At 39.0% G+C, this 11,354-nt stretch overlaps 1 protein-coding gene across 1 annotated transcript; it reads right to left on the bottom strand.

Moving 5' to 3' along the window:
• Positions 1-207: 207 nt before the first annotated feature.
• Positions 208-2,126, bottom strand: LOC103714889 (uncharacterized). Its single transcript, XM_008802334.6, has 3 exons — positions 1,738-2,126; positions 1,481-1,610; positions 208-1,139 (listed from the first exon to the last, which is right to left on the bottom strand). The coding sequence occupies exons 1-3, from the start codon at positions 2,024-2,026 to the stop codon at positions 506-508; spliced, it is 1,053 nt and encodes a 350-aa protein (XP_008800556.4). The 5' UTR covers positions 2,027-2,126; the 3' UTR covers positions 208-505.
• Between the last annotated feature and the right edge of the window lie 9,228 nt (positions 2,127-11,354).

Here is an 11,354-nt window from a genome sequence, read left to right as displayed (position 1 = left end):
AGTTGCATTACCACAGTCCATATGAGTTCTAAAACTTTGTATTTTATTCAGGCTTTTGCTTGAATTCTGAAAACGACCTTGTGATGCCTCCGATGCAATCCCAAACCGCTAAACTTTCACCATTTGCAAAGCCTCCCCACAAATCCAGTCTCTGACTGGGTTCAAATTCAAAAGGACAGAAATGACAAGATAGGAAGAGAGATAACAGAAAGGCAAAAAAGAAAGAGATCGGTGTTCGTTTGCTTCTAATCTCACAATGATGATCTCAAGAGACTAACGCTGCTACCAGGAGAACACTGAAACACTAAAGGCATACGATATTCTTGATGCTGAGTTTAAGGGGATTTCACCACACCCCCTCGCACACAAACATCATGTCACAAGCGGGAAGTACGTACAAGAAAAGCCAACACTCACTTTTAACCTATGTACCGTCAAAGTCTTCCATCAGATCTCACACAGACTTACCTCCAAATAGAAAAAATTCTTATAATTATTACAGCAGTCAGTAGTAGTACGTGGCGCGTCCCTGGGTCTTTAAGCTGACGTCCTTAGTTGCCGCACCGTTTAAATCATCCCCAAAGGGGCTGTTGTACCAATTGATTGGGCTAACCAAAGGCTTAATCTCCTCGATATTGCACTCCGATGAGCCCCCACCACCACCGAGCAACAGCTTCTCGGTTCCTTGTGTCCCGCAATGGAGAAAGCTGTCAAGAGAGCCCAGCTGTTGCCCACCATTATAAAGCTCGTAATCTACATTACTCCCATAGCTGATCTGATTGCAACTCCCATCGGAGGAGCTGCAGCTCTGCTCGGTACCAAACATGAGGAGGCTGCGATTGTCCTTGACACGAAATTGATGCTTTGAGGCTTGTGGCAGGGAGGAGGAGAAAGTGGGTGTGGCTATAGGGTTCAGGAGATACTGGGAGATCTGCATGTCTTCAAGGCTTGGTGGTGATGAGAATGAAACACTCCCGATATCAAGATTAGACGGGAAGAGATGCTGCTGCTGCTGCTGCTGATAGGGCTTTCTTTGGGATGGTGGGAACCCCAAGAGTTTCTTCTTCAGTTTGGTGTTCCAGTAGTTCTTTATATCATTGTCAGTCCTTCCTGGCAAGTGGGAAGCTATGACGGACCACCTGCACTTGAGAGAGGAGGAGGGAAACTTGGTTCATAAGAACTATAACTAGTCTTTTGGAAAAACCTTTCCTTTTGTAGCAGATATTGATGAGTAGCGATGAGAATGATACATTTGGCATGCATGCAGCATGCCTAAATATAGAAAATCCTTTCCTTTCTCGCAAACTTTGCTCAAAATACACAAGGCTCGGGGTTTCTTTCGTTCTTGTCTCGCGTTATTTAGTCTTGATTCATACCCAAAGGAGGATGAGATAGAGCCAGGCCAACAACAACAAGAAAAAGATAGAAGAACAAGGAGAGACAAAAAGAGATTTATAGAATACATTAAATGTTATTTCACCTGCTTCCAATGCTAGCATAAAGGTTGCAGATTGTCCTGTCCTCATCATCAGTGAAGTCCCCATGCTTAATATTTGGTCTCAGATAGTTTAGCCATCTCAACCTGCAGCTCTTGCCACATCTCTTCAGGCCTGCGCAAAAAACCAACCAAACAACACGCCTATGACGAAAAAATTTAGCAAAAGATACTCCTCAACCCCCCACACCTACTTAACAACGGAAAGGAATAAATCAAAGAGAGAAGCCCGAGGTCTTAACCGGCTTTGTGAGGGAGAGCAATCCAATTTCCACCAGTGCCATACTTCTCCATGTACTCCTTGAGCTGTCTGTCTTCCTCTGGAGACCAAGGCCCTTTCTTCACATTGGCTTTGTCACAGCACGGAGCCCTTCCCATCTCTCTCAGATGCGAAGCCCTGTGGCTCCTCCCCTCCTCCCTTCTGCCTTCTGGCTCGTGATAAGCTCTCGGCAGGAGACACTGCCTACGGATTTTAGGACAATATAGAAAGCTGGAGAGAGAGAGAGAGGGAGAGAGAGCACCGAGGTACATATGATGAAAAGAGAGACGATGAAAAGGTGAAAAGAAGTCAAACGATAGCTTGTCTGGTTTCAATCAGTTCCAACCTCTTTGCTCCCTCTGTGGCTCTCTCAGTCGCATAGCCTTCTAGGGCTAGCCATTATCTATGAATAAAGTGGGCCATCCACTTTTAGTTGGAGGGCCTACATCTACCTAAACCTTGGTTGGAGAGTAAATTTATAGGAAATGAGATAAGGGTTTATTTTCCTATCATAAGGAGAAAATTATCTTTTCACTTTGTGTTGTATTTATGGGAGAATAAATTGGACGATATTGTGGAAGATGATGATCCTAATTTCAACCCTTTCTATAGAATTGGTTCATGACATAAAGGACGGGATGACCCTATGAGTGTAAGGATAAACGAGGAATAGGAGAGTTATCCCGAATTTTTCCCCATCTAAATGCAGCCTTGCTTTCTCTGTTGCTCTTCTTTTCTTTCATCTCTGCGTAATCAAAAGGCGTGAGTAATATAACTAGTGAAAAAAAAGGGATGGTAGTGGCGCATCAGGACGTTGCGACATCTTTAATATCCCCAGCCTATGTGCGAACTAGGAAGTAGCTCCGAGACCAACCTAATTACATTGTCCATAGCTAGACTAGACTGAGGGGGTCATACTACAATCAAAGTGATACCAACTCATTAAAAAAAAACAAACAAGAAATTAAAGCCTCGTGCAAGTTGAATCATGTTGAAGTGATTTAAAATTTACAAGTTACTGCAGGTTTTAGTTTTGCAGGAGATATTTGTGATACCATGTGAGCAGACTGTGGAGGTTCATCAAAATTGTGAAAAGAAAAATGTATAGAAAAAAAAATATTGTGAGAAATTTTTTCTACCCGGTCATCATGTACATACAAGAGATTACAGCTAAAATAATAAAAAATAAAAAAAATAACAAATAAATTTTATGATTAAATTTTAAATTTATACTATTCAAAATTCAAAATCTTTTAAATTATTGGTCCTTGATATGAGGCTGAGATGAAAATACTGCCAATAAAATTATTTGCATTGAATTTGTATGCTCTTTTTGCTAAAATAGGCTACAAGTTCCTTCTATCAAGCCTTTAATGCGGATGTTTTTTTCTTAAATTAATCAATTAGTTTATTTATTCATTTAAAGAACAAAAATGGTGGCTTTACCCTTATTTTTTTTACGAAATACAAATGAAAGGAAAAGAAAACCTGCACTAAGGCCCAAGATGACAGACTTAAAAAAAAAAATAAATAAAGAGCTGCATATGTTCTGCACAAGAAAGATATAGTGAGAAAACGGTATGGTGGTGAATGGGGCAAAACATAAAATGAAAGTTTTTGCTTGATTAGATACAGTAAAGATGACCTTTTAGATTCACAATGAACACCTGGAGGAGTTTATTAGAACATGCATCATGGCGTAGCACAATCCTGAATAACATTTATCTACTCTTAGTAGGCATGGACTTGTATCCTCTAGACTATGCCCCTCTGTTTCATCCACTTCAATCTTGCTATAAAATCGTACACTTTTAGTAGAGATGACTCGTATCGTAACGGTACAATGCTATTATCTAGTAAGTGAGAAATCATCAGCTAAACTGAAGCATCGCCTATCTCCTCATTAGAAGAAAAATAAAGGCATCACCTAAAAGCAATCAACTAGAATATGCCCCTGTTTCCTACACTGCAGTCTTGCTATGACCTTTGGGCATAGCCCAAGGACCCCACATAACATGTCCATCAGGTCTAAGATGGATTAGTTGGCAAAGCCAAGTCCTATCTCCTAGGTGTTAGTTAAGAATACAAGCTCTTGCAAAATCAGTGCCGATATCTGTCATCATACCATTTCTCTAACTTATTGGTCCCAATATCAATTCATAGCAGCAAGATGGGACATCCTAACTTCCAAACAGCATTCAAACAACTCAAAAACTCTACTTGACTCGAAAATTGATTGATTTAACTTAAAATCTCGATCAAGTACTCTGGGAGTCTTACACATGAAAATTCAGTTATAAATTATCAATTAATGAATGGTATAGAGTAGATATATAAACTACTAAATGTCACTAGCATGACTATGACTATGACTATGACACACACACACACACATATATATATATATATATAAATAGTTAGGAAAGGAAATGCACTAAGATTAAATAGTAGAGCAAAACCCACATGGAAGCAAAATCATGAACCATCTATATGAGTTTTTATTAAGTAAAAAAGGGTAGAAAATTCACCTCTTGTTTCATTGACGGATCGAATCGGAACAAGGGCCAATTGACCGAATGAGGCTTAGGTGAACCTAAAATCTGAAGGCAAAATACAAAGATGCCTACATGACTCGCCTCATCTTAGATTGGTTCCCACCTTCCCGAATACCGTTATAGAGCCATATCAAAACACCACCAACCTTTCCTACCCCGTATCATACAACACTAAAAAAACAGGGGAGCTCTTCTCTTGGACACCATCTACTATGACGTGCATGTGTCATCGGAGTTTCGAAACACCGAGACCTAACCTCCAACCAGATCTCAAACCTTGAGGACTCACGTCTTTTTAGTTTTCAACGATGTAATTAATAACCCCATATAACATATATTACAAGCTTAAAAGCAACTGGCTAGATTGTGGGCATGTCGATCATCCATGACTCAGTCGAGTCGTATGAGTTGATCCGAGTCATGAGTTACTCATTGATCCAGAAATCATGTCTTACACAATCGAGTTTTCTGCGAAGAAGCCTCAAAAGCCCATTGAATCGAGTCGACTCAGCCGAGTTTCGAGCAGCCTAGCAAGTTTTTGAGCCACGCTTCCAAACAATCCTCACGCATGAAAGACACGAGTAGTACCTTGGAAAAATGACTGTTAGCAACTTGGCATTGTCCGAATTTTTTGCATAACCTAAAGAAAACAAGACTCTCCAAGAACAATGAGTACGAGCTTTGAAAATTCCAATCAGCTTTCTTCTATGTGCCCGTTGCCTTAGATGTCAAAATATTCGGCTATTAACTCAACAACCGATGTTAGATTCTTTTGCATTGACCATCCAAGATCATGCAAAGCAAATGGAGCATAACTCTAGTAGTTGGAGGCAAGAAATTCTCGCTCTCTTTATCGATCAGTTCGTACCTCCTTCTTTGACACTAATACCATGTGTTTTATAACCTGTAAGACTAATGGAAAGGCAATCATCATTGCTAACCAAACAGGCCTGGCTTTTCACCCCAATTGACTGCTTGACAGAGATTGCTGCCTTGTTAACAAAGATAAGTGCGACACACTGTTGACTTGCTAGAGAACGTATGGTATTAAGTCCATCACAGCTAGAGGCCTTCTCTCTACCTTTATAAGCATCAAAGTTCTTGTTCCAATGATTAAGCAAGTGCAATAAATGAGCGGCTCCATTGATTAATTCCACTCTTACAAGGCCATTAATTAATTCCACACATGGGAGTCCCTATCGAGTGCAGCCATTCTTCCCCCATGCCAATCCACTGTCAAAATTCCGAGCAAGGTGGGAAATCCTCGCCTGCCTGCGACAAAAGCCATTCATGAGATATGTTAAGATAGGATGGATACTTGTGCAAAAGATTAGTTGAATCTTTCTCTCTTTTAACATGCTATGTACGAAAACTAACTGGATTCCTTCATCTCTTCTTTACCCAAGTAAACAGAGATGAGTGAAGCTTATGCTGCTTTCTAACATCCCAGACTTGGGAACAAAGAGAACGGAACTGTAACTAACCGCTAGCTAATTAAGGAGTTTAATATACGAACGATGAGGATGCAGCTTAAAGTGGATGAAGATACTCCTGTGAATTGTGATATATTGGTGAAGATCTTCAGATATCACCTGATATCATAAAGTAAATTTGATAATGATTGAAAAGATTGATTATTTAACGGCAGATATCGCCGAAAGTGTCAAAGTCTAAGCGAAAATTAGATAAGATATCGACGGATTAAATATGCATGGGCATGCACGACTTGTTCTAAGAATTTTAGAGTCCGTCTATTATTGAGGACACAGCGGTACAGACCCTTGTCAGATTAAACAAAGACAGCCAGGAGGAAGAAGAGAGTTGTAGATATTTGACTTTAATTAGATGCTAACTTCCCTGTTTACTTCTCTGTCCTTAACTATAAACAATAACTACCCTATTGGAATTTTATGCATCGTGGCATTGTTTAGTTGTTTACTTTTAAGTGCTAGCTAATAACATCCCTGATTACAGTAGTCCTGGTTGGTCAGATAAACTTTTATGAATTACTCTTGATTTATCTGCTTAAACACTTGTTTCCTGAAAAAGAATATCTAAGCAGGCACTTAAAAATAACAACTCTTATGTGGAACATACACCGAGCCATGCCAATTCATCCCCTGAACTCATCATTCCATAAAACCTTCTAAAGGAAACCAACTCAAGGTGGCAGTTTGTATGAAAACTATGGCACTGCATTAGAAAGAGAAAAATCCATTCAACTACGGCTTGAAGCTGGTACTTTGTCGCCTGCTGGTTGCCACCTGTGTCCCTCAGTAAAGTTCCAGGTTTAAAACTGGAATGTGGAATCCCCACTGTATTTCTGGAAAAAAGAAAAATGAAACCCTAACGTTTGCTGGTCTTCGTGCAGTAAAGAAGTATGAGAGGAAGGCACCTCAAAAGTCAAGTAGATGAACTTTAATTGTATATTAGTCATCTATCTCCTAATAAAGAACACATTTCAGCTTCATGCATCTGTTGATATATACCCGATGATTGATTCCAGTCAACCCTTTCCGTCGAGAACATCTCAAGATGTTTGTTTTTTTGAAAAAAGATCAAGACGGTAAAGAGAGGTTGAGAACCACCAACTTTTATTGCAGTACTAAGATTACCAGTTGAGTTGCAGAGGACTGCAACCCTTTGCTTCTGACCAGCTATTCTAAACATGAGAAGGGACTAAATAGCAACATATTTCACAGAGAAGAACATTGGAAGATAAACTACCAATCCGACCACATTCAAATCAGTTGTTCGCACCCTTTCCTACTGGGGAGAGGTCTTGACTTGGAACCAGGAGGGTAGAATGCTGCCACCTCTCTCTCTCTCTCTCAGACACGCACAAAAAGAAACGAAAGGAAAAGAGAAATGTCGATAGGATAGATATTCCCACTTGCTACCTAACCACTGTCATGAAATCTTTAAACAAAACCAACGTCACTAGTAACATATAATAAGACTCGTGTCCATTAAGCAAGGACATAGTCACATAACCTCATTAAAATATTAGTATCATCACTTGCATCGACAATTTGGACAGCATCTACACAGCATCGATCCGTTCAGTTCTGTTCTGTTCCTCTCCCACTTCTTTCGTGACTCTTAAATCTGAGCAGTAATGCACTATGAGAACGTGCTGCTCTTGGAGAGTGGATTCTTGGTAGATCGGAGTCGAGGGAAAGTTAAAACTGGCTCACATAGGAACGGAGAGGATGCTAAGGATCATATATGAGGTTTATTCCGTCGTGGAATGATTAACAAGAGCTAGATAGATTGATGCAAATGATTGAAGCCAAAATTTAACAGTTCAAGGTGTTGAGTTAGATTTCGATTTCTATATCCGTTCAGAAACCTAAAAATTTTCCTCGCAATTGAATAATAAAATAATATATGTTTGTATATAAAAAATAAAAAATAATTATTTTATTTGTGATGATGACTCGTAAATGCATTAAACAATTCCTAACTTTTATACAAATGATATGTCCGTACATAATTTGACAGAACCAACAATACTAAACCATGTACATAATTTGACGGAACCAACATATAACTGCTTCATTTTTTGAATAAAGAACCTTGTGATTAGGTGGCAAGCACGCATATAAGTCTTCTTACTGGATTAAAGATTGATGACTGTTTTCCTTGCCGTAGTTTTTATTTTTTATTTTTAAGAATCAAATCGCCACCAGCAAGACAGCTAATCTATTCTAAATATATAGCAGACACTCTTGGGTATCTTCATATTTCCACAGCTCTTTCTCCTTCTACCTCATCCACCCAGTAAAATACTTTTTTCTTTTACATTTCGCTGGATGCTTTTCCATGAGCCCAAAATAGCGTACCAGAAGTCCAACCCAAGGAAAAGATGGATGGCTGAAATCCCGTTCCCTAAGAACGTGTTGCTCGGAGTCGTAGGCCGACGGAACAACCAATGCAATGGGACGTCACCAAATGCAATAATGGGACGTCGAAGGCAGCATCAGCGTCGGTGAGATATGAAGCTGGTTAAGAGAGATTGCCTTTTGTGAGGCGACGTCAGTACCTGCGTTTGCTTCGGGAAGGAGAGGGAGAGGCCTTTGTCTTCCGAATATCACAACTCATGTATATTAAATTATATAGCTCACCAATATATGTATTTTTTAATCTATCTTTCACGTATGAGCGCAATATTTTTTTTAAAAAAATCTCAACTAAAGAGAAAAATAAAACTCAAATACCAAGCAATAGTAATATCATAAAATACCGATTTGCTGTTCGAGCTTAAAATACCCAAATACTAGACTCGTATATCAACTGAATTAGGCTCTCAAATTTTCGAATTTGAACATTATTCATAATGAAAAATATAGTTAAAATAAAATATAATCTAAAATTATCTTTTAAAATATTAAATGGAAAAATATATTATAGATAAAATATAAAATATATATATATATATATATATATATATATACACACACTTAATTAGGCTCTCAAATTTTCGAGCTAAGTATTTTGTTATTAGAGCTCGATTTGAAAAATTGTTCGAGCTATACAAGCTACAGAATTGAGTTGAGTTAAGCTTGGACCTGAGCCGAGCTCGAGCAGCTTGCGAACTGTTTGACTCATTTATATCTCTGGATCTTATAAAACTGTTTCAGCAGCAATCTGGTCAATAACAAAAGATACCGTTTGAGAGCAACATGTTTGCTCTCTAGGCCATCCAAAAGATGAGTGTCAATTTAACACCTATAGCACAACATAGATAATAGAGGGAAGACAACATTATTTTGGAGTTGGGCATCCTTGGGAACTATTAGATATAGCAAACATCCAGGACAATTTCGAGGGATTGGCTTCGCCCAAGCCTGATATTCAGTAGCCCAATAGCATGTAAGGCCTGGTCTGGATCATTTGGGGAGAACCCTTGCATTGGGCCTTGTATAACCAATAGCATGTCTAATAAATATTTTCATCTATTTTTTAAAAAAAAATTGCTGTTAGTCAGCAGAGAAATCAGGGGACCAAAAAATAAAATAAAAAAAAACAGTTTTTCACCTAGAGGAGAGAAAAAAAAAGCATTATAATCCACCTCTTTGGAGACATCCGATAAAATTAGAAAGCATTATGAAGCCTCGATAAATACATCAAAAAGAACATTCATAACAAACCTTAATCTTTAAAATAAGATCTATATTATTTAAGGAAAATGAAAAGCAAATTAAAATTAAAACAAAAAAGAGCCACAATAAAAAAAAAAATTTAGTGTTTCAATTGGTCATACTAGGGTTCACTTTGTGGCAAAGATTACCAAGTGGAGAGCAAGATAGAATCCCAAAATAGTTTCGAGCTCAGAAACAAAAATCATCCGCGGGAAAAAAAAATTAAAGGAGCAGAGGATGCTGATACGAAGAAATTTGATCCATTCCTCTACCTGCATAAGGTATTATTTTTTTATTTCTCACTTTTTAATATATTGCAGGGAATTCTTTTGTTTAGGCCATGTGGAAGTAAACTAGTCAGTCCGCCTAACCCTATACTCAAGTAGCAGGGCGACATTAGTTTTAACCAAGCCCAGCGAGAGGGGACGCTCGTCCTATTCGTACCCTTGTTTCAACTCCATCCTTCCAGAGATAAAAATTTGACCCTCATTTTCCTTAATGAGCCGCAAAGAAGAGCTAAAAAGCCTAAAAATATCAATTGATACTCCTATGTTATGATTGATGAGGTATGCAGGCCTTGGGCTTAGTCCAGGATCAATATAGGCTTCCTCACAAACAAAATCCCAGGCCAAACCGCAGTGGCCCATCCTGGGTCCATTTGTAATGTGGTCTATGAATCAGTTACTCACTTCCACCCATGACGGGATGGCATTGGAGGCACGAGAACTGTAGAAGGTGTACATGTAGGCGCAGCACACCATACACCGTGGTCCAAATATGAAATTGTGGACCTCCGGTTATGTTTGCTGCACTGGAGGGAGACTCAAACCAAGTGTGGTGAGACAGCGTGGACCCCTGCAGGGACTTCATAGGTTGAAGTACTGAGATGATACATTTAAGATTGTCAATGCACCCTCCCCACTTGAAGTTTGTAACAACCCAGGACCTCACCCAAAATAGCTAGCCGGAAAGTATTATTTGGGTTACTTAATCCTGTATAAGTACCCAAGATTTACTCAGCGAATAACCGATGTGGGACTAAATATACGCTCGCATGGATCCTCACATACTCCCTCGTTCAAGTCCCGACATCCTCGTCAGGCTAGGAGTTCAAATATATTCGAATCTAATCACAAACATCACGATCGGCTCGTGGTCAGCCCCAATGAATCCATGCTGCAGTGTTTTCTAGTCCACATAGGTTATGAGCTGGATCTGCTCTAATACTATTTGTAATAACCCAGAATCTCACCCAAAATGGCTAGTCAGAAGGTATTATTTGGGTTCTTTGATCCTGTATAGGTATTCAAGATCTACCCAGCGAATAACCGATGTGAAACTAAACACACGCTCACACGGATCCTCACAAAGTTTTCATTTGCATTTTTTTTATTTTTATTCTATTTGCTTCCAATAGAATCAGGCCCATTGGAGAGTTTTGGAGTTTTTTTTTTTTTTTTTGATGAAAGGAGCTCATTCGTGAAACTAGCATCAAGTTCATGAGACATGAACCATGCATCCTATGAAAAAAACTTAGGACACTATGTTAACTAGTAGAGGAGTGGTTCCTCGGATCATGATGAAGCCACTCACCTTATGAAACATATAGTGCGCGACTACATAATCGATTCTACCTGCCGTTGAAGAGAGATTGTGATAGCGTGGACCCTTGCAGGGACTTCATAGGTTGAAGTACTGAGATGATACATTTTAGATTGTCAATGCGCCCTCCCCACTTGAATTTTTCATTTGCATTCTTTTTTATTATTATTCTATTTGCTTCTAATAGAATCAGGCTCATTGGAGATTTTTTTTGTTTTTGATGAAAGGAGCTCATTCGTGAAACTAGCATCAAGTTCATGAGACATGAACCATGCATCCTACGAAAAAAACTTAGGACC

This window comes from Phoenix dactylifera, chromosome 16 (assembly GCF_051530095.1).
Source record: "Phoenix dactylifera cultivar Ajwa chromosome 16, Ajwa_hap1_PhDact_Kaust_v1.1, whole genome shotgun sequence".
In the NCBI taxonomy this organism is placed as follows: domain Eukaryota; kingdom Viridiplantae; phylum Streptophyta; class Magnoliopsida; order Arecales; family Arecaceae; genus Phoenix; species Phoenix dactylifera.
This window is presented reverse-complemented; position numbering and strand designations above follow the sequence as displayed.

What these genes read in the sequence shown, in the direction of transcription:
- LOC103714889 (XM_008802334.6), bottom strand. Translation starts at nt 2,026, where the DNA reads ATGTACCTCGGTGCTCTCTCTCCCTCTCTCTCTCTCTCCAGCTTTCTA. An exon ending in TGCTCTCCCTCACAAAGCCG is followed by an intron (nt 1,611 to 1,737) that starts GTTAAGACCTCG and finishes TTTTTTGCGCAG; the next exon opens with GCCTGAAGAGATGTGGCAAG. An exon ending in TATGCTAGCATTGGAAGCAG is followed by an intron (nt 1,140 to 1,480) that starts GTGAAATAACAT and finishes TCTCAAGTGCAG; the next exon opens with GTGGTCCGTCATAGCTTCCC.